We start from the raw sequence: 23,143 nt of genomic DNA on the forward strand, positions 1-23,143 counted from the left end.
GAGGCTTGTCCGCTGCTATCAAGGACACTCTGGCGCCCCTCGAAAGTCCTCCCGATCTGGACCCGTTGATCGACCTGGCGATCCGGTTGGGTTTCCAGCTTCGAGAGCGGGAGAAGGAGAGGAGACAGGAGCACGTGGTCATAGATCCCCATGGATAGCCCCCAGATTGTCGCCCCCAGTTCCGACACTACTCCATGAGTCCCTGCCCTCCGCTGAGCCGGGCGAGCCCTTGCAGCTCGGCCGTACCCGACTTGCTCCGGAGGAACGTCGGCGCCGCCAACGGGAGGAGCGATGTTTCCACTGCGGACAACTGGGACACCAAAGAGCTTCAAGCCCGGTAGGCACGTCACGCACCACCACCCTGAGTGGACACTATTTACCGGGACACATAACACGCAGACTCACCAGCATTACTGTGGGAGTGGGAGAGACTATGCGTCAGGTAGACATTTTAGTTGACTCCGGGGCTGAAGAGAACTTTATAGACTCCACTCTGGTCCAATGCCGATGTCTCATGCTGAACTGTGTTCAGCTTCCTGCACCAATCACGGCCAATGCGTTAAATGGACACAAACTATTTGAGATCAGTCATCGCACAGATCTGATGTGATCCGAGTGACTATTAATTCACACGACAGTCCGGCCTCCTCAGGGGCTGCTCCAACCTCTACCGACGCCCAGCCGACCCTGGGCAGACATAGCCTTGGACTTCGTCACCGGTCTACCAGCGTCAAAGGGCAACACCACCATCCTGACGGTGGTAGACCGGTTTTCCAAGATGGTCCATTTCGTGGCGCTCCCCAAGCTTCCCTCAGCAAAGGAAACGGAAATCATCCTTCTCCACGAGGTGGTCCGTAACCACGGCATCTCAAAGGACGTGCTTTCAGACCAGCGATCTCAGTTCGGCACCCAGCACCAGTTACTGTTACACGTCTGCAAATTTGTTAGTTATGTTTTGTTTTGGGAGTCACGTTTTTGTCATTTCCTGTTTTATTTTGGTGAGGTTTTAGGATTTCCTGTGGGTCTGCACTTCGTCTACCTTGTCCTGTCTAATTACCTTGAGTGTTTGCACCTGGTATCACTCCCTGATTGTCAACACCTGATCCCCTTTCCCCTTCTTTAGTCACTCACCCCCCTTTTTGTTTGAAGCAGCAGCTTCAGACGCAGACTCTTCATACAAAGAGCGTACGCGTATATGGTGGAGTGGCTCAGTGGTTAAGACTGGTACCCTGTGTGTGAAAGACATTACATTACATTACATTACATGTCATTTAGCAGACGCTTTTATCCAAAGCGACTTACAATGGAATCAAGTACAATTAGCCAGATTAGACATCATGGTCACATGTTCGATTCCACCCCTGGCTGATTGTACTCAATTCCATTGTGAGTTGCTTTGGATAAAAGCGTGAAGTGACATTTAATGTAATGTATGTTATTTTGTTTGCATTGGTCAGTTTATTGTTGCACACTATGATGTTACATTGTTGAGACTGTAATTATATGAAATTGTAAAGTGCTTTTACAGTGTAGATGCAGACATCACATTTTATTTCAGACTGTTTTTTAAATGAATAACATGTAAAAACACACACACATAGGAACCAGGTATCAAACTACCAAACTGCTAAAAAGTCAAAGTGAACATGAGAAGAAAAGACTGCGTTGTGACACCTGTGGTTAAACTGTGTGACTGTGAGCGCCCCCTGGCTCCAGCAGGTGAAACAACGCTCAGATTTACCTTCAATCACCATTTATTTAATCTGCAGCGTCCACTAATCCTGATTACAGAGAGAGGACGGGTCTCCCTCTGTCCTCTGTCTCCCACAGACGCCTGAACGCATCACAGGCTGCAAGACACACACTGGAGAGGACCGAGGAGATACTAGAGGACAGAGGAGACACCAGAGGATGACCATGGACAGCAGAGGCAGGAGAGTGTCGAACGGATCCTTCAAACGCTCGTCCGTTAAACGCAGCGCGTCCTCTGGATCACAGAAGGTAAGACTCACCTGAAACAACTGATCATGTGAACTCATCACTGACCACAGCTCACTCATCAATAATCCTTGGCTGCTTCTGATTTCCACTTCCTGTCTGTTCAAAATTAAAGAGTGAAACAAAAATAATCTAATATAACCAGATAATCCAGATTCTTGTAGTTCTCACTGTAATCTGTTGCACGTTAAAGTGTGTGTGTGTGTGTGTGTGACAAGTGACAAAATAAGGCATTTGATCAGGCAACAGTGGATCAACAACTGTGAGGACTGTGGTGTGGGAGAGTGAGAGGTTTACAAAAGTCTGTCTCACAGATAAAGACGTGATCATTTGACGTAGATAAAGACGAGGTAATGTGACGCAGATAGAGACGCGATCGTGCGACGCAGATGAAAACGCGATCGTGCGACGCAGGCGAAGACGCGACCGTGCGACACAAATAAAGACGAGATCACGTGACGCAGATAAAGACGCGATCACGTGACGCAGATAAAGACGCGATCACGTGACGCAGATAAAGACGCGATCACGTGACGTAGATAAAGACGTGATCATGTGACGCAGATAAAGACGCGATCACGTGACTAGCACTTCATAGTTTGGTTTACTTGAAGCTCTTACTTACTTCTAGCTCTTATTTGTACCCAAATGTTTAAATGCACTTTTGTAAATCGCTTTGGATAAAAGCGTTTGCTAAATGACATGTCAATGTAACGTAAAGATTGGATCCCTTTAAACATAGCAGTATCTTTGTGTCTTCATCCACAGAATCATTGTAGAAGTAGACTCTGTAGATTAGGACTACAATCACTTTACAGATTTAATCTCTTGTGTGTTTGGGATTAAAGGATTAATGCATACAGAAATGTAAAGCTCACTCTCTGAGTAATTAAACAGATAAGCGACATGAACAAAAGCTCAACTTTCATACTCTCTGAAGCCAACATGGCCGCCTCATCGTGTCAAATGTGATCACATGACACAACCTCACTGTTTGTCCTCAGGTCCACAGAGTCTGGATCGAGAGGACATTTGTGAAGAGAGACTGTGTCCATTTCATTCCCAGCAAAGACACCAGCAGGTACACGCTCTCACACACACGTGCGCACATAGACACTCACAGTGTGTGTGTCTTGTTTTATTTTGTTGTAGTTGTGGTCATTATTGTTGTTGTTGTTGTCGTCACTCAGGTGTAGTTGTGGTCAGCTCCTGGTCCAACACGCCTCCATCTCTCCAGTGGTCAAAGATGAAGGGGGCGGAGCTCTACTGGCCACGCCTGCAGAGAGGTGGACGCCCCTCAAACACACCCACACTTCACCCACTGACGCCTACGGAGTCATAGAGTTCCAGGGTGGAGGACATGTCAACAAGGCCATGGTACCATGGCAACAGCAGATGTGATGTTTGAATGAAGCAGGGGTGTCTGTCTCTGACCACGCCCCCTCTCTCCTCCTCCTCAGTACATCCGGGTCTCCTATGACTCGAGGCCGGACTCCCTGCTGCACATGATGGTGAAGGACTGGCAGCTGGAGCTGCCCACGCTCCTCATCTCTGTCCACGGAGGCCTCCAGAACTTTGACCTACCGCCCAAACTCAAGCAGGTGTTTGGAAAAGGACTCATCAAAGCCGCTGTCACCACGGGAGCCTGGATCTTCACAGGTGGAGTCAGCACAGGTACGAGCCCTCCTACTGGACACTTCAGGTACAACACGCCAGTCTTTTCATGAGATCCACGTCCCTCCTGTTTCAGGAGTGATCCGACATGTCGGAGACGCTCTGAAGGATCATTCATCAAAGTCTAGAGGGAAAGTGTGCGCCATCGGCATCGCACCGTGGGGGATCATCGAGAACAGGGAAGACCTGATCGGCAGAGACGTAAGCAAGACTGAACTGAACCGAATTGAACTGAACTGAACCAGACTGGACTGAACTAGATTCTGTGTTCCAGGTGATCAGACCCTACCAGACTATGTCTAATCCACTCAGTAAGCTGTCTGTGCTGAACAGTAGCCACTCCCACTTCATCCTGTCTGACAACGGCACCAGCGGGAAGTATGGCGCTGAGGTCCGCCTCCGCCGCCAGCTGGAGAAACACATCGCTCTGCAGAAGATTAACACACGTGAGTCATGTGGCTTGCTCTGTGGGAGGAGTTCTGATGTTTCTCTCCACAGAGAACCCAGCATGTAGAAACAGAACCGTGTCATGTGACCTGTGGGGTTTTTGTATGTGTGTGTGTTGCAGGTCTGGGTCAGGGTGTCCCTGTTGTGTGTCTGATCCTGGAGGGAGGTCCTAACGTGATCTCCATTGTCATGGAGAGTCTGAAGGAGGAGCCTCCGGTCCCCGTCGTGGTCTGTGATGGCAGCGGTCGAGCCTCTGACATCATTTCCTTTGCTCACAGATACTGTGAGGAGGACGGGTGAGGACATGACACACGCCGACCACGCGAGGCAGCACCGACACAGCGGGGCAGACATGGACACCGACAACACCGACACACGCGAGGCAGCACCGACACACGCGAGGCAGCAGGGGGCACTCACACTCAGCTCTGTCTCTCAGGTCGGTGAGTGACGGGGTCAAAGATCAGCTGCTTGTCACCGTCCAGAAAACGTTCAACTACAGCCGCAGTCAGGCGCAGCAGATCTTCCTCATGGTGATGGAGTGCATGAAGAAGAAAGCCCTGGTAGGTCACATGACTTCCCTCGTGGTCACGTGACCTCTGCATGAGACCTGTTCACTGTCACTTTACCATAATGACACAGGTTTTACCTTTGACCCCAAATTGCAGCTTAGTCCAGATTGTTCTTTATTTAATCCCACAATCCTCGGCTTCACCCTGAGAACAGCTGCAGCTGCTCGTCAATCATTCATGTGTTCATTACCCTGAGAACAGCTGCTGTCGTTCAGGAGGAGCTTGGACACAGGTGACCAGTGACCCCTGCTGTGTGTGTGTGTGTGTGTGTGTGTGTGTGTGTGTGTAGATCACAGTCTTCAGGATGGGATCAGAAGGACAACAGGACATAGAAATGTCCATCCTCACTGCTCTGCTCAAAGGTAACTTTGTTTGTGTGTGTGTTTGTTTGTTTTCAGGTACTAATGTCTGTGTGTGTGTGTGTGTGTGTGTGTGTGTGTGTGTGTGTGTGTTCGTTTTCAGGTACTAATGCCTCAGCGTCAGATCAGCTGAGTTTGGCTCTGGCCTGGAACAGAGTGGACATCGCTCAGAGTCAGATCTTTGTGTATGGACACCACAGACCTGTGAGTCCACACAGACCTGTCTGTCCTCACCTGTCCTCTAAATACCTAATAATTATAAGACAATAGGACAGTGTGATGTGATCCCTGGAAATAAATGATTCTGAACACGAGAGTCTTTATGTGTGTCTGTCTCTGTCCAGCCTGTCTCTGTCTTACCCACTGACCGTCCTAAAAGTCCATCATCACGGTGGACAGCAGTCGCAGCAGCAGCAGCAGGAGGCAAAGGAAAAGTCAGAGGGAAGAAAGGAAAAGCAGGAAAAACTAAACCAGAGCCACCGGAGGAGACGGATCCACGAAAACTGGAGCTGCTCAGCTGGGTGAGAGACACAGCTGGCGACAACACCATGGCGACCACAACAGCGAGATCACAACACTTCGACAAAGACACCGTGACCATGACACTGCGACACCACAACACTGCAACAAAGACACCATGACAAAGACACGACAACACTGCGACAAAGACCCCGTGACAAAGACACCACAACACCGCGACAAAGACACCACAACACAAAGCACGCGACAAAGACACCACAACACTGCGACAAAGACACACAAACGCAACCACAAGACACCACAACCTTCAAGAACGACAAAAGACGGGACAAAGAGACACCACAACACTGAGACAAAGACACAAGACACGCGACAAAGACACGACAGACACCCACAACACGCGACAAGACACCACAACACTGACAAAGACACCGCATGACACTGCGACATAAACACTGCAACAAAGACACCATGACACACACGCTCGACAAAGACACGGACAAAGACACCACAACACGAGACAAAGACACCACAACACTGAGACAAAGACACGACACCCGACGAGACACCCAGCAAAGACACACACAAGACACCACAACACGGACAAAGACACCACAACACACACAAAGACACCACAGCGACAAAGACACCGCAAACTGCAACGACACCAGACACCACAAAGACACCACAAAGACACGGGACAAAGACACCACAACACTGAGACAAGACACGCACGGACACAGACACCGCAAAGACACCGCAACACTCCACAAAGCACGCAACAGACACCACAACACCACGCGTGCAACAAGACACCACAAACACAAAGACACCACAAAGACACTGCAAAGACAACAGAACACCCACGACAAAGACACGACCGCAACACTGCACGACAAAGACACCACAACACTGCGACAAAGACACTGCGACCAAAGGACACACAACACTGGCAAAGACAACACACTGCAAGACACCACGACACGACAAAGACACCACAACACTGCGACCACACAAAGACACCAACACTGTGACAAAGACCCATGACAAAGACACCACAACACTGTGACAAAGACACCCACAACACTGACAAAGACACAAAGACACACAACACTGTGTGACAAAGACACCACAACACTGTGACAAAGACAACAAAGACACCACAACACTGCCAACACCGCGACAAAGACACAAAGACACCAACACTGCGACAAAGACAACACAAAGACAACACACAAAAGACAGCGACAAAAACACCACAACACTGAGACAAAGACACCTGAAAAGACACCGCGACAGACACCAGACGACACCACAACATGCGACAAGAGCACACACTGCGACAAAGACACCACAACACTGGACTAAAGACACCACGACAAAGACACCGCATGCGACAAAGACACCACACCACCACAAAAGACACTGCGCACAACACTGTGACAAAGACACACAACACTGTGACACACTGCAACAAAGACAACAAAGACACCACAACACACGACAAAGACACCACAACACTGCGACAGACAAAGCGACACCGGGACAAAGACACCACAACACAACAAAGCAAGACACTGCTGACACAGACAAAGACACCACAACGCACTGCGACAAAGACACCCACAAATGCGACAAAGACACCACAACACTGCGAACGCATGACAAAAACACCACAACACCACGACAACACGCATAAAGACACCACAACACTGTGACAAAGACACAAACACCGCGAACAAGGACACCACAACACTGCGACAAACACGCGACAAAGACACCACAAAAGACACTACAACAAAGACCACAACACTGCGACAAAAACACCCACAACACTGCGACAAAGACACTGCGACAAAGACACCACAACACTGACAAAGACACCGACAAAACACCACAGGACCACATGACAAAGACACCAAACACTGCGACAAGACACAGGACAAAGACACACAACACCGAACGGTGCGACAAAGACACCCACAACACAGCGACAAAGACACCACAACACCGACAAAGACACCACGACACCACAACACTGTGACAAAGACAGCGACAAAGACACCAACATAAAGACACCACAACACCTGCCACCACAAAGACGAACACTGCACGACACTTGAACACTGCGACAAAGACACCACGACAAAGACACCACAACACTGCGACAAAGACACCACGTCAGCCTAAACATACTGGTGCCACTGACGATGATTGCGCCCCCTGCAGGTGAACTCCCTGGAGCAGGCCATGATGGACGCTCTGGTTCTGGACAGAGTGGACTTTGTGAAGCTGTTGATTGAGAACGGGGTGAACATCCATCACTTCCTGACCATTCCTCGTCTGGAGGAGCTATACAACACCGTCAGTGTTTATGTTTATTTACCTGGTGACACTGATGCTCCGCCCCCTCTCATTAGTCCAGGTTGTCTTGTTTTCAGGTTTTTCCTTGTGTAACCTTTGTTGCTTCCTGTCTTGTGTGTGTGATTATGTGTGTGTGTTTTGTTGCGTCTCCAAGCTTGTGACGACTTCTGCTCCATTGAGCTGTCACTCAAAAACTCAGTAGCCAATAAGCAGGCAGCTTCCTAAGGCCCTCCCACAAACAAAAAACCACAATGCAAAGAACAAATGTATTTTCAAACAATAAAATACAATACAATATTTTTAAAATGTGTACAGGTGAAAATCGAGAAAAAAAAATGAAAATTGTGCCAAAGAGTTATTTCCAAAAAAAACCTATAAAAGTCTCAATCAAAATAATTGAATTTAGTGGTGAGCAGAAATAGTTGTTACCTCCTCTGTAACCCAATATACTCTGCTCGAGTGGGAGGTAGGCCGCTCTTTATATAGGTCCTCTGCCCCTCCCATCCAAAACATATCCAAAAACACAATAAATGAACACAAGCATGATTATTATAACAAACCAAAATATTTCCCAAATTAACCATGCCACAATAATTATTGCCCCCACCTTTGATAAACAAAATTAATAGATAATTAATGGGACTACAAACAAAAGTGACGTCACACTAAGCGTTCCGCCATCGTTGTCATTTGTGCTGCTGACGTAAACAATGTTTGGAATGCTGCCGACGCAAACTGAGGATGAATTCAATTAAATTCAATTTTATTTGTATAGCGCCAAATCATAACATACATTATCTCAGGTCTGTACATAGACAACATCAAGGAGAGCAGAGAAACACAACAGTTCACACAATGAGCAAACACTAGGCATCAGTGGAGAGAAGAAGAATCTGCCTCGACCGGTTGGGGTGAAAGGAAAATGGGGGACAGAAAGGGGGGAGAGAAAGGACAAGAGGGAGATGAGGTAGAGGCAGAAGAGAGAGAGAGACCAGGAGCAGATACACAACAACTGTTACAAGTTTATACTTTTAATTATAGCACAATAAACACACATGATGAGGGGTAAGTAAGTAAGTAAGTTTGAACCAAGTTTAATTGTTAACAGGATGATTATGTAGGAGCAGCAAGTGTGCGCACATGACGGTCTACAAATGTTGCTGAAAACTGGCAAAGCATTTCAGGATGTGTATGTGTTTGTGCGCGAGTGTGTGGCGGCATGTGTGTGTGTGCGCGGCCGCTCTCTCAGCGGGTGTGTGTTGGAGTGTGTGCGTCTTTGTGCTCTATCAGCGAGTGTGTGTGCTCATTAGTTACGAGTCGCAATTACATCGCTATTTTATTTGCTTCTTATAAAGTGTTTGAAAATATTGAAACAAATCTAATTCCATATGTTTGTTGTTTTTTAAGTTAAGTGTGTTTTCTCCGCCCCCTCGTTAGTCACTCAGTGTCTGATGTTAAACAGAATGAAATGTGAGTGGATGATTAATGGAACAAAGCTCTATATTCTCAATGACGTGCAGATTATGGTCCATCATGCTCCTTTAACCTTAATCTGCTTTATTTTACATTATTGTCAGATTAAAGAGCAGCTCAGTGCTGCCCCCTGTCAGTAACCTGCTCACACTCACTCATTACATACAACATACAGTGTGTGTGTGAGTGTGAGATAATGAAGACGTGATCATGTGATGCAGGTTTTATTACACAAGTCTTTGTTTACATGTCCTCACTGGCAGTCATGTGACATGTGATGTCACCTGAATTCTTTCTCATTGTCACAAACTGTGTGTTTGTGTGTGTGTGTGTGGTACAGAACAGGAAGGGACAGAGACACAGGTCCAGCTGAAGGTGTGTGTTTGTGTTTGTTTGTGAGCAGAAGCTGGGACCGGCCAACACGTTGCACTTTGTGGTCAGAGACGTGAAGAAGGTGAGTCTGAGGACACCTTGAGGACACTCTGAGGACCCTCTGAGGGATTTGAACTCTGACCTTTGTGTTTCAGGGGAACCTCCCTCCAGATTACCAGATCACACTGATTGACATTGGCCTGGTCCTGGAGCTCCTGATGGGCGGAGCTTATCGCTGTAACTACACCAGGAAAAGCTTCAGGACGTTGTACAACAACCTGTATGGCCTGAAGAGAGTGAGCACCGAGGCCTCGCACATGGACTCATCTGACCACCCTTTCAAAGGGGAAAAATTAAAGGGATAGTTCAGGTTTTTGAAGCATTGGCTGTATGAGGTACTGACACACAGTCAATTGTAACTGTGCTGTGAGCGCCCCCTGCTGCTGAGAACCAGTCTGAGACACAGAGGCTCATGTCAAATATTTTGTCAGTGCCTCATACAACCACACTTCAAAAACACCCAAACTGTCCCTTTAATTCATTCATTCATTCATTCATCTTCTGTTCTCTTACAGCCCAAAGCTCTGAAACTTCTGGGGATGGAGGTATGACATTGTTATTGTTCTGTTGTTGTTGTTCTTTAGTGTTTGTAGTGCTTGTTGTTGTTGATTTTGTTGTTGAGGTTGTTGTTGATTTTGTTGAGGTTGTTGAGATTGTAGTTGTTGTTGAGGTTGTAGTTGTTGATTTTGTTGTCGAGGTTGTTGTAGTTGATGAGGGTGTTGTTGATTTTGTTGTTGTTGTTGTTGTTGATTTTGTTGTAGTTGAGGTGGTTGTTGTTGATTTTGTTGTAGTTGTTAAGGTTGTTGTTGTTGTTGTTGTAGTTGTTAAGGTTGTTGTTGTTGTTGTTGTTGTGATGATGGTTTTAGACCGTACCTGCCCTTTGATTTCCTGAAGTGTTCTTCTGACTCATGCTCTGGACCCTGCAGGACGATGAACCTCGTCCAAAGGGAAAAGGAAAGAAGAGCAAGAAGAAGGAAGAAGAGGTGGACGTGGATGTGGACGACCCTGAGCTCAGCAGGTTTCAGTACCCTTTCCATGAGCTGATGGTGTGGGCGGTGCTGATGAAACGCCAGAAGATGGCGTTGTTCCTGTGGCAGCGGGGGGAGGAAGCCATGGCCAAAGCACTGGTGGCGTGTAAACTGTACAAGGCCATGGCCCACGAGTCGTCTCAGAGCGAGCTGGTGGACGACATCTACCAGGACCTGGAGAACAACTCCAAGTGAGTTCAGTTTACTGGAATGTGTGTGTGTGTGTGTGTGTGTGGTGTTTGTCACAGCCTGATGGAGGCGCTGCTGGGTATTTTCTGTGCAGGGAGTTTGGACAGCTGGCCTACGAGCTGCTGGATCAGTCGTACAAACATGACGAGCAGGTCGCCATGAAGCTGCTGACCTACGAGCTGAAGAACTGGAGTAACTCCACATGTCTGAAACTGGCCGTCGCTGCCAAACACCGAGACTTCATCGCTCACACCTGTAGTCAGATGCTGCTCACCGACATGTGGATGGGCTGTTTGAGGATGGGCAAGAGCAACAGCCTCAAGGTACAGACATCACATGACTGACAAGACTCACCTGGAACATCTTAAAGCCAGGTGTCAAGTACTAACACACAGTCAGCACTGACTGCCCTGTGAGCGCCCCCTGCTGCTGTAGACAGAGAAGCTCACAGGGGCTGCTGGTCCTCTGCTGCCTCGTGTGGTCACTTTGAGTCACTGAAGCATTCAAACACTGAAGTGACAAGTGAAGTTAGTGATGGAGGCAGCTGTGAGGTTAACTGTGTAACCTTGGTTCTCTGCAGACAGGACGTGTGAATGAAGCTGAAGGTATAAATGAACAAAGATGGTTCTCCTCTGTGGTCTCAGGTGATTCTAGGCATCGTCTTCCCTCCTGCCATCCTCCTCATGGACTTTCGTCTGGGAGATGAAACTTTGTATCATTCGTCCAAAGAGAATGAAAACAACAAAAGCAAAGACGACGACAACAAATCCAGCAAGGTAGAAACCGAGGAGCTTCAGTGTCGCAGAGGAAACCCTTTCATTTATTTACTGATGTCTTGTTTCAGGATTCTGTGTCAAACGTCGACGCAACGTCAAAGAAAGGAGACGAAGAAGAAAACCAGAAGAAACCTCGTAGAAGGATTCCCATCAGGAGGACCATCTACGAGTTCTACAGCGCCCCCTTCACTAAGTTCTGGTTCAACACGGTATGTTTGAACTGTGGAGACATCATAATGGCTGACCGACTCCTCCTCCTTCTGGTCATGTGACGTGCACCTGTATCTGCGTAGATCTCGTACCTGGTGTATCTGATGTTGTATAACTACATCATCCTGGTGAAGATGGAGCGATGGCCGTCTCTGCAGGAGTGGATTGTCATCTCTTACATCATCACTCTGGGTCTGGAGAAAGTCCGACAGGTAAACACACCTGTCCATCAGGGTCCGCCTCCTTCTAATCCTAGCACATGTGATGATTGATAGCGTTGTCATGTTTGCTGTACGGTCCTGTGACCCCTGACCTCACTGCGGTGCCTGTTGTCAGATCCTGATGTCGGAGCCGGGGAAGCTGAAGCAGAAGATTAACGTGTGGTTGGAGGATTACTGGAACATCACTGACCTGGCGGCCATCTCCGTCTTCCTGCTGGGTTTGCTGCTGCGGCTGCAGAGCGAGCCGTACATGGGCTATGGACGCGTCATCTACTGTGTGGACATCATATTCTGGTACATACGCGTCCTCGACATCTTTGGCGTCAACAAGTACCTGGGACCGTACGTCATGATGATCGGGAAGATGGTGCGTCATCGGGGTCAAGAATCATTTTACACTTCCTGAAACTGACAAAAGGAACGTTCTTTTTACGTTAATTACTTAAGTGTTAATGTCTTACAGATGATTGACATGTTGTACTTTGTGGTCATCATGCTCGTGGTGCTGATGAGCTTCGGCGTGGCTCGTCAGGCCATCCTCCACCCGGACGAGGAGCCAACATGGCGGCTGGCGAGAAACATCTTCTACATGCCGTACTGGATGATCTACGGAGAGGTGTTTGCAGACTCCATAGACCGTAAGACTAGAGTTCATAGTAAGACTCAGTCACCTGTAACTTCATTTCATGTTTGACTGTATTTGAGCCTCTCTGAGGGGGTGGGGCTAACTCCTCATTGGATAAAGTGATAATGTTTGGAGGCTAAAACTAAGTGACGCAGCTTTAGCTTTAGTTTGAGCCTCTGTTCTCCTCCATCATCTGTTTAACTACAAGAACACAGTTATATATATACTGTATATATACGTATATATATATAGATATATATATATATATCTATATATATATATGTATCCTTGTCGTGTTTCTATTTAAAGACAGTATTTGTTTGAATTGTTGACAGTAACTCCGTTCTTCTTCTCCACTGTCGCACAGTTTATGCCATGGAAATTAATCGTAAGTCTCTCTCTTTCTTTGAAACATTTGAAATGTATTCATAAGCAGCAGCAGCAGCAGCAGCAACAACAGCAGCAGCAGCAGTAACAGGAAACAGTTTCACTCCTTCACAACAAAAGATTGTAACTTTGATACAAATCTGATGTGACATCTTGGAATTGTGTAGTTTGAGTGACAGTTTTATGCGTGTGCTCATTTCAGCCCCGTGTGGCGAGAACATGTATGACGAGGACGGGAAGAAACTCCCTCCCTGTATTCCAGGGGCGTGGCTTACACCTGCCATCATGGCCTGTTACCTGCTGGTGGCTAACATCCTGCTGGTCAACCTGCTCATCGCTGTCTTCAAGTCAGTGACAGACAGACAGACAGACACACACATTACATCACATGTCATTGATCAGACTCTTTTATCCAGTGCGACTCACAATAAGATCATTTAAACATTTGCTAGAAGTGAGAAAGTGCTTCAAGTGAGACAAACTCTAAAGTGCTCGTGGTCTTAGTCGAGGTCCAGTCTAAAGAAATGTGTTTTTAGTCGGTGGTGGAAGATGTGGAGCTCGTTCAGAGAACAGTCTGAGTTCTGTGAAGCCTCTGTGATCCTCTCAGTGAGGGGGCAGCAGGACGCTCTACTGATGCAGACATCTCTCAGTGGATGTCTGACCATCACCTGAAACTCAATCTCGACAAGACCGAGTTTCCTTTTCTCCCAGGAAAGGGTTCACCCACCACAGACCTGACCACCACTGACCTGACCATCACCCTCCACAGACCTGACCATCACCCACCACAGACCTGACCACCACTGACCTGACCACCACTGACCTGACCACAGACCCAACACAGACCCACCACAAACCTGACCACCACCACACCACCACCCCACCACCACAGACCTGACCACCACAGACTTGACCACCACAGACCTGACTACCACAGACCTGACCAACACAGACCCGACCATCACAGACCTGACCACAGACCCACCACAGACCTGACCACCACAGACCTGATCATCACAGACCTGACCACAGACACAGACCTGACCATAGACCCACCACAGACCTGACCACCACAGACCTATCCATCACCACAGACCTGACCATCCATCCCACCACAGACCTGACCACCACAGACCTGACCTCAGACCCACCACAGACCTGACCACCACAGACCTGACCACCACAGAGCTGACATCACCCACCACAGAACAGACCACTGACCTGACCATCACAGACCTGACCATCACCCACCCGACCTGACCACCACAGACCCACCCACCACAGACCTGACCATCACAGACCTGACCACCACACAGACCTGACCATCACCCACCACAGACCTGACCACCACAGACCCACCACAGACCTGACCACCACAGACCTGACCATCACAGACCTGACCACCACCACTGACCTGACCACAGACCCAACACAGACCCACCACAAACCTGACCACCACAGACCTGACCATCACCCACCACAGACCTGACCCACCACAGACCCACCACAAACCTGACCACCACAGACCCACCATCACCCACCACAGACCCACAGACCCACCACAGACTTGACCACCACAGACCTGACCACAGACCACACCACCCCAGACCCACCACAGACCGACTGACCCCCACAGACCCACCACAGACCTGACCACCACAGACCTGACCATCTTCCACCGCCGACTAAAAACACATTTCTTTAGACTGGACCTCGACTAAGACGACGAGCACTTAAGAGTTTGTCTTACTTGAAGCACTTTCTCACTTCCAGCAAATATTTAATTGGTCTTATTGTGTCGCGCTGGATAAAAGCGTCTGATCAATGACCTGTGATGTAACACGTTCTTCAAGGGGAAGTCTCTCCTCCTCATGTCCTCCTCATGTCCTCCTGATGTCCTCCTGTCCTCCTGTGAACAGTAACACGTTCTTCGAGGTGAAGTCCATCTCTAACCAGGTGTGGAAGTTCCAGCGTTATCAGCTGATCATGACGTTCCACGAGCGTCCGATTCTGCCACCGCCACTCATCATCGTCCCGCACGTCTGCATCGTCCTCAAGAAGCTCTGCTGTCAGTGGACACGAGGACATGAGGACGAGCACGGAGAGAGGAGACTGCGTATGTTAGCAACACAACTGTCTCACTCTGTGTGTGCCACAGCTTTAGCAATGTGTGTATGTGTGTGTCCGTGTGTGTGTGCGTGTGCAGAGCTGGTGTTGAACACTGACGAGCTGAAGAATCTCCATGAGTTTGAAGAACAGTGTGTGGAGGAATATTTCAGAGAGAAAGACGACGAGAAACTGTCTTCAAACAACGAACGCATCAGAGTCACATCAGAGAGGTACTCGCGCGCACGCGCACGCACGCGCACGCACGCACGCACACACACACACACACACACACACACGCACACGCACACGCACACGCACACGCACACACACAGTGTCAGGGGCATGTTATGCCAGCACACTATACTAAAAGTTAACGGCGTGGCCTTCGCTGCATAAAGACTGAAACACACACGTGTATCGCGAGTTCGCCAAATAATGAAGGTGACGGGTGATAAGTGTCGTGTCACGTGAGAACACAGTGGACGCCTGTGCACATACTCGTTTCAATGTACAAATAATTATTTAATATTTCATTTAATATTATTAATTATTTATTTTTATTAAAATAAAATAATTTTAAATAATTATTGAATTAATAATTTTCAATTTTTGTAATTATTTTATTTATTTCTGGAAGCTATTAAAATGAAAATATCCTGACAGCTCTGATCTATGAGTGTGTGTGTGTGTGTGTGTGTGTGTGTGCGCGCAGGGTGGAGAACATGTCCATGCGTCTGGAGGAAGTGAATGAGCGTGAACACTCGATGAAGGCGTGTCTTCAGACAGTGGACCTGCGTCTGTCTCAGTTAGAGGACGTCTCTGGACGGATGATGGCGGCTGTGGAGGCGTTGGTGGGCGTGGACCGCGGCGAGCTGCGTCCTCGCTCCAGATCCTCGTCCGTCTGTGAACCCGGCGCTCTGCTGCGTCACGGCAGCTTCACCAGCACTGACGGCTACTGTCTGTACCACGAGGACCAGGACCAGGACCAGGACCACAGGGTCCAGCTGAGTCCAGACACAAGGGGAGGAGCAGGTCAAGAGGCAGGGCTTAAATGTGTGTGTGGGGGAGACAGACTCTGTAATAATTCACTTCCTGACACTTCCTGTTTCCAGGTGACGTGAAGGAGTTTGGGTGGAGTCTGGATGTGAGACAGGAGAGGACACAATCTCTGTCCATCCTCATCTCCCCATGTGACCTCAGCCCCGCCCACTCCCGTCCTGCCTCACCTCACTGTGACCTCACAAACACTGAGGCGGAGAAACAGCAGGAGGAGGCGGAGTCCTTCCCTCTGCTCATGTCAGTGGTCACTGAGTATTTGTCCTCTTTTGAAAAAACTGTCGCCACCCAACTCCACTCTCACCTATCCCTCCGTTCACTCTACGAGCCTTTCCAGTCTGGTTTCCGCCCCCGTCACAGCACAGAGACCGCCTTAATCAAAATCACCAACGACCTCCTCACTGCAGCTGATTCTGGTTCTGTCTCCATCCTCATCCTCCTCAATCTGAGTGCTGCCTTTGACACCATCTCACACCCTATCCTCCTCAGTAGACTCTCCTCCATTGGCCTCTCCCACACTCCCCTCAGCTGGTTCCACTCTTACCTCACAGGCCGCACTCAGTTTGTACAGCTCAAATCTTTCACTTCTAAACCTTCCCCAGTCACTACTGGTGTGCCCCAGGGATCTGTCCTGGGGCCCCTTCTCTTCATCATCTATCTCCTCCCCCTTGGCCACATCCTCCGTGAATTCAATATCCAGTTCCACTGCTTCGCGGATGACACCCAGCTCTACTTTCCTCACCTCTTGTCTCTCTGAGCTAAAAACCTGGTTCACTCAAACTTCCTTAAATTAAACTGCAATAAAACTGAACTCCTCCTCCTCGGCACTAAATCAGACAGCACACTCTCTTTTCACTCACACATCAACATCACTACCCACACTGCTTATTTTCATCTCTGCAACATCAACAGACTCCGCCCCTCCCTCACCCCCCACTCCACAGCCGTCCTTGTTCACAGTCTCGTTACCTCCCGTCTTGATTACTGCAATTCTCTCCTCTATGGCCTCCCCCAAAAGTCTCTCCATAAACTGCATCTGGTCCAAAACTCAGCCGCCCGTATCATCACAAAGACCCCCTCACACCACCACATCACCCCCGTCCTCCAGCACCTCCACTGGCTCCCTGTCAAACACCGCATCAACTACAAACTCCTCCTGTACACATACATGGCCATCCACAACCTTGCCCCTCCCTACCTGTCTGATCTCCTGCACGTCATCACCTCCACTCGTTCCCTCAGATCCTCCCCCTCCATCCACCTCTCTCTCCGCCTCAGCACTATGGGGGGGGCAGAGCCTTCAGCCACTCTGCTCCTCAGCTCTGGAACACATTACCACCTGACCTCCGTAACTGTGACTCTCTCCACCTCTTCAAATCAAGACTGAAAACTCACCTGTTCCAGACTGCCTACTCCCTCTAACCCCCCTGCTTTTACCGCCACTTCCCCAAATTTATTGTGTTGATTTTATGTGGTTTTTTTTTTGGTTTTTACGTAATTGTGTGATTTTAATTTATCTTGTTTGTAAAGTGTCCTTGAGTGACCTGAAAGGCGCTTTTTAAATTAAATTTATTATTATTATTATTATTATTACCCGCAGCAGCTGCCCCGCCTCCAACAGGAAGTCAGCTGGCAGCAGTGTCTTAAGCCCCACCCACCCAGACCAAGAAAAGACACCCAGAATGGAAGCAGAGAAAGAGGGAGGAGCCAAAGCCAAACAGGAAGTGGAAGAGGCCAGGTCATGTGATGGGGAGAAGGAGGTGGAGACATTGTTGGACAGTAACCATAGTAACATAAAGGAGGGGGAGGAGCTTCAGGAAGTGCTGTTGATGGAGGAGGACAACAGGAAGTATCAACGTCAACCTGAGGAAGACGAGGACGAAGTACAACAAGGAGACACAACATCTGTCCTGCAGCATCATCTGGTAGGCGGGGCAACCATGGTCCAGGACCAGGATCAGAGACCTCTGGTCCTGAAGGACTGAAGTGAGACGTCTTCATGTTTCTGTGTCTGATTTCAGTGTGTGTGTGTGTGTGTGTGCGCGAGTGTGCGTGTGTGTCTGACTTAAAGGGACATTTCCAGTTTTTTAAAATGTAAAACTTGAATTTTCCCTTTTAATTCTATTAAAACAATTCTGAATCTAACACTTGACTGGGACTCCCTCTGCTGGTCACATGAAGAACTACCTCCATCACTGATCAATAACCTGATTGATCACATGATCGATCAGGTTTGTGGACTAACGTCATTCGTAAATGTTTGTTTGAATGAAAATCAAATCAAAGTTATTGTTCGTAAACAAATAAACAAGAAAATATGTTGTTTTTTTTCATTTTAAAGTTTAAACTGAAATATAAAAACCTTAAAACTTTAAAGGGTTTTTAAAAAATCACTTTTCAGATTTAAGTGTTTTTTTTACATTAAACTCAGACTTTATTTCATGATAAACAAACAGTTGCTGCTTCTGAAGACGATGTTTAATGTCCACAGGAAGTGACATCATCACCTTTAACCTTCCTCCTATTGGCTGACAGCAGCTGTCAATCACTCTGATGTCTACTAACTTAAGTCCACTCACGTGTGTCCTCTCACACGTGTGGTGTGTCCCCTGCTGCTGTCCCCTGCTGTCCCCTCAGATGTTGGTGGTGGAGTGTGTGCTGGAGAAATTGTCAATGCGGAATCGCACAGCTGCGCCCTGAGGCGACGGCGGGTGCAGGAAGTGACACGGAAAGACCTGACGACAGGCTGTCCGGAAGTTCTCGGACAGGAAGGCGTAGAGGACGGGGTTCACGCACGAGTTTCCGTACGAGAGACAGTGAGCGACGATACGGAGGGCGAACGAGGCGTCGTTCAGAGGAAACGTCCCAAACTCCACCCACATGGCGATGACGTGGTGAGGCATCCAGCAGAGGGCGAAGGCGGTGACCACCAGCAGAACCGTCTGAGCCGTCTGCAGAAGAAGAAGAGTCAGCAGTGATTCTGCAGCTTTCAACCTTTCATTCACTCACTCATCAGACCCTGACTTGGACTCCTCCATCACCCCCGCTGTGTCAGACATGTTCTGCTCCGTCAGAACCAGCTGAATCCACTTAATCCAGGTTGGGGGCAAAGCCAGAATGTTGAGTTTGGACATGAATGTAAGTCGTTTTCTATTTTTATATCCTCACTCACTCATTCACAAGTTATATAAACGATAGGAGGCTAATGCTTATCGTTTTTGTAACTCTGCTTTACTCATGTTAATAATTATATGAATGTAAATGAATGAGGGCAGTAAACAGTGTAAGTCACAGCAGTACAGCGCCGCCCACAGGCCTGCCACGTTTACTGCAGTCTTTTCAATTGGAAGGTTCAATTCCACGCTCTGCTCGTCTACACTTGAGCCCATGTTGCAGCTTGTGAATGAGTGAATGTGTGAATGAGTGACTGATGAATGAGTAAATGTGTGAATGAGTGAATAAGTAAATGTGTGAATGAGCGACTGATAAATGAGTAAATGTGTGAATGTATGAATGAGTTAATGAATGTGTGAATGAGTGAATGAGTAAATATATGAATGAGTGAATGTATAAATAAATGTGTGAATGTATGAATGAGTGACTGATGAATGAGTGAATCAGTAAATGAGTGAATGGATGAATGAGTGAATAAGTAAATGTGTGAATGAGTAAATGTGTAAATGGGTGAAAAGTGTAGTGTAAAGCAGATAATCAAGAGTAGAAAAGTTCTGTAGGTATTATGGTCTGTATATAAATACAGACCATAATACCAACTCTACTTCTTCTGGTGTTATTTGGTAATAACAAGGAACAAAGAGATTTAGAGGAAATGAAGTGCACTAACAGGTCTCCTCTGTCCTCTCTCTCTCTGTCCTGTCTCCTCTGTTTCTATCCTCTCTGTCCTCTCTGTCTCACACATGAATCATGTCTCACAGTTTGTGTAAGTGTCCTCTGAGACAATCGTCTCTATTCTTAGTCGAGCTGTCTAAATATTTACCTGCAGCAGACGAAGCTCTGCTACTGAGGGGGCGGAGCCAAACCTGCTGCTGTGTGTGTGTGTGTGTAATACAGAATGTCATGATGATGATGATGAAGAGCCGAAAGGTAACCTTTCTCTTGGAGCGCTCGGACCTCTTTGACATGTTCTTCATCTTTTTATGGAGATGAAACAAAACCTGGAAAAGATAAAGTTTTTAAAGGTTTTAAAGTTTTTAAAGGTTTTAAAGTTTTTAAAGATTTAAAAGATTTAAAGTTTTAAAGATTTAAAGTTTTAAAGTTTTAACAGACCTTTGTAAAGTACTCACTCTCTCACACACACACATGAAAAGAAGAATAAAACATTAAAATGATGTTTCATATAAAACTCATGTGTTTCTGCTGCAGAAGTTTTTTATGATGATCAGGACTTTGATCAGAACACTGCTGACACTTACTTAGTTATTAATTAATAACAGCAGCAGCAGTAACAGCAGTAACAGTAGCAGCAGCAGCAGCAGCAGTAACAGCAGTAACAGTAGCAGCAGAAACAGCAGCAGCAGTACAGCAGCAGCAGCAGTAACAGCAACAGTAACAGCAGCAGCAGCAGCAGCAGCAGCCAGCAGCAGCAGCAGCGCAGCAGCAGCAGTAGCAGCAGCAGCAGTAACAGCAGTAACAGTAGCAGCAGAAACAGCAGCAGCAGTAACAGCAGCAGCAGTGTCCTGCTGGTGGCGCTGTGACGCACTGACCTTGCAGTAGCAGCAGCTGATAAGCAGCAGCGGCAGCAGGTATCCCAGCAGCAGGACGCTGACCCGGTACGCGCGCCGGGACGCTCCGGACCAGCGCTCCCAACAGAAGCTGCTGTTGGGAGCGGCGGGGTGAGAGGTCAGGTGCTGGTGCTGAGCCACCGGAACCGAACACAGCACCGACAGAGTCCAGATGACGCACACTCCGGCCAGCGCGTTCCTGCGGCTCCGGACGCACGCGGCTTTCCTGGCGCGCACCACGGCGATGTAGCGGTCCACGGACATGGCGACGAGCGTGAAGACGCTGACCAACATGCTGACGCTGGAGAAGAAGTGCGCGAAGCTGCAGAGGAACGCGCCGAACACCCAGTCCGGCAGCGAGTAGATGGTGGCCTGGAAGGGCACGCAGAACAACAGGAAGCTCAGGTCCGCCGCGCTCAGGTTCACGATGAAGATGTTGGTGGCGCTGCTGCCGCGGGCGCGCGTGCCACCTCCTCCTCCCCCTCCCCCCCCCGCCCTCACAGACCTCACCCTCCCGATCACCACCAGCACCAGAGAGTTCCCCACCAGCCCCACCACGAAGATCAGCCCAAACACCAGTGGCACGATCACCGCCTCCGGACCGGACCCGGACCCGGACCCGGACACACCGCCCACCAACACTGACCAGCCAGAAGAGGAGGAGTCATTTCCCGGTGGCAGCATTGTAGGAGCTCCGCAGGAGGTCAAGAGGTCAGAGAAGCAGCAGAGAGTGAAAGTTTAGGTCCATGTTCTCTGGTTCCTCTGTGAGACTCCTCCTGCTCCTCCTGCTCCTGCTGCTCCTCCTGCTCCTGCTGCTCCTCCTCCTGCTGCTCTTCCTCCTCCTGCTCCTGCTGCTCCTCCTTCTCCTGCTCCTCCGCAAAGTTAGCGAGAAGGAATTCTGACTTTTAATTTTGTTTAAACATTAAAATAATTATTTTATTATAAAAACTTGTAGTATTTGTAGTATATGTAATATTTATAGTACCTGTAGTATTTGTAGTATCTGTAGTATTCGTAGTACCTGTAGTATTTATAGTACCTGTCGTATTTGTAGTATCAGTAGTATTTATAGTACCTGTCGTATTTATAATATTTGTAGTATCGGTAGTATTTGCAGTACGTGTAGTATTTGTAGTATCTGTAGTATTTGTAGTACTTGTAGTACCTGTAGTACTTGTAGTATTTGTAGTACCTGTAGTATTTGTAGTACCTGCAGTATTTGCAGTACCTGTAGTATTGTCGTACCTGCAGTATTTGGAGTACTTATAGTACCTGTAGTATTTGGAGTATTTGTAGTGCCTGTAGTTCTTGTAGTATTTGTAGTACCCGGAGTACATGCAGCACTTGCAGTTCCTGCAGTATTTGTAGTACCCAGAGTATTTGCAGTATTTGTAGCACCTGTAGTATTTGTAGTACCCAGAGTACTTGCAGTATTTGTAGTACCTGCAGTATTTGCAGTACCTTTGCTCCTCTGCTGCCTCGTGTGGTCACTTTGTGTCACTGACGTCAATCTGAACGTTGGATTTCAAACAGTGAAGAGACAAAATCTGACATTTGAACTTAGTGATGGAGGCAGCAGTGTGTGTGTGTGTGTGTGTGTGTGTGCACTTTGTGAAACACACACCCCCACCAATCATGAAGCTCCACCCACTTCCATGATGATCTCAGCTCCACGTGCTGATTATCTGTGTTTTCTCAGTGACGGAAAAACTTCAACTTTATAATTTTCAGTCTTTTTATTCCGACTGCGCTCTTATTTTGAAATAAACAGTAAGTGTTGTGTTCATTAAAGGTACAGTCTGTCTATTACAGTGTGTGTGTGTGTGACCTGTTGCATTTATGTTATACAATATGTTTTAATAATTTGCCTTTGAGTTAAAAGATTATAAAAACTCAATGTTACAAAATGAACAAAATGAGTTGATTTCTTTATTAATTCAGGTTTTATTTACTTTTATTGTATTTTTTCATTTGTCATTCACTTTCACTGTTATTATTATT

General features: G+C 47.7%; 2 protein-coding genes across 5 annotated transcripts; one reads left to right on the forward strand and one right to left on the reverse strand.

Annotated features, from left to right (window-relative positions):
- Nucleotides 1-1,691: 1,691 nt before the first annotated feature.
- LOC122772592 (transient receptor potential cation channel subfamily M member 1-like) lies at nt 1,692-18,447 on the forward strand. 4 transcript variants are annotated; one of them, XM_044030771.1, is made up of 29 exons: nt 1,695-2,001; nt 3,003-3,079; nt 3,189-3,375; nt 3,459-3,672; nt 3,749-3,873; nt 3,947-4,118; nt 4,241-4,415; nt 4,559-4,682; nt 4,981-5,053; nt 5,154-5,254; nt 5,395-5,571; nt 7,760-7,894; nt 9,771-9,821; nt 9,895-10,035; nt 10,315-10,344; nt 10,726-11,018; nt 11,111-11,339; nt 11,661-11,792; nt 11,861-12,001; nt 12,086-12,214; nt 12,339-12,590; nt 12,687-12,879; nt 13,216-13,236; nt 13,438-13,582; nt 15,155-15,351; nt 15,442-15,574; nt 16,057-16,397; nt 16,457-16,640; nt 18,001-18,447. In XM_044030771.1, the coding sequence occupies exons 1-29, from the start codon at nt 1,912-1,914 to the stop codon at nt 18,383-18,385; spliced, it is 4,647 nt and encodes a 1,548-aa protein (XP_043886706.1). In that variant the 5' UTR covers nt 1,695-1,911; the 3' UTR covers nt 18,386-18,447. The 4 variants fall into 4 exon arrangements, with proteins under 4 accessions (XP_043886709.1, XP_043886706.1, XP_043886707.1 ...); XM_044030772.1 differs by having other exon boundaries at nt 12,687-12,861; XM_044030773.1 differs by lacking the exon at nt 13,216-13,236 and having other exon boundaries at nt 12,687-12,861.
- A 363-nt stretch (nt 18,448-18,810) lies between these two features.
- On the reverse strand, nt 18,811-21,917 carry galr1b (galanin receptor 1b). Its single transcript, XM_044030901.1, has 3 exons — nt 21,125-21,917; nt 20,510-20,575; nt 18,811-19,351 (listed from the first exon to the last, which is right to left on the reverse strand). The coding sequence occupies exons 1-3, from the start codon at nt 21,824-21,826 to the stop codon at nt 19,034-19,036; spliced, it is 1,086 nt and encodes a 361-aa protein (XP_043886836.1). The 5' UTR covers nt 21,827-21,917; the 3' UTR covers nt 18,811-19,033.
- Between the last annotated feature and the right edge of the window lie 1,226 nt (nt 21,918-23,143).

This window comes from Solea senegalensis, linkage group LG7 (assembly GCF_019176455.1).
Source record: "Solea senegalensis isolate Sse05_10M linkage group LG7, IFAPA_SoseM_1, whole genome shotgun sequence".
Lineage (NCBI taxonomy): Eukaryota > Metazoa > Chordata > Actinopteri > Pleuronectiformes > Soleidae > Solea > Solea senegalensis.

What these genes read in the sequence shown, in the direction of transcription:
- galr1b (XM_044030901.1), bottom strand. Translation starts at nt 21,826, where the DNA reads ATGCTGCCACCGGGAAATGACTCCTCCTCTTCTGGCTGGTCAGTGTTG. An exon ending in TCAGCTGCTGCTACTGCAAG is followed by an intron (nt 20,576 to 21,124) that starts GTCAGTGCGTCA and finishes TATCTTTTCCAG; the next exon opens with GTTTTGTTTCATCTCCATAA. An exon ending in CCGAGCGCTCCAAGAGAAAG is followed by an intron (nt 19,352 to 20,509) that starts GTTACCTTTCGG and finishes CTTCTTCTGCAG; the next exon opens with ACGGCTCAGACGGTTCTGCT.
- LOC122772592 (XM_044030771.1), top strand. Translation starts at nt 1,912, where the DNA reads ATGACCATGGACAGCAGAGGCAGGAGAGTGTCGAACGGATCCTTCAAA. An exon ending in AAGACCTGATCGGCAGAGAC is followed by an intron (nt 3,874 to 3,946) that starts GTAAGCAAGACT and finishes TCTGTGTTCCAG; the next exon opens with GTGATCAGACCCTACCAGAC. An exon ending in GAGTCCTTCCCTCTGCTCAT is followed by an intron (nt 16,641 to 18,000) that starts GTCAGTGGTCAC and finishes TATTACCCGCAG; the next exon opens with CAGCTGCCCCGCCTCCAACA.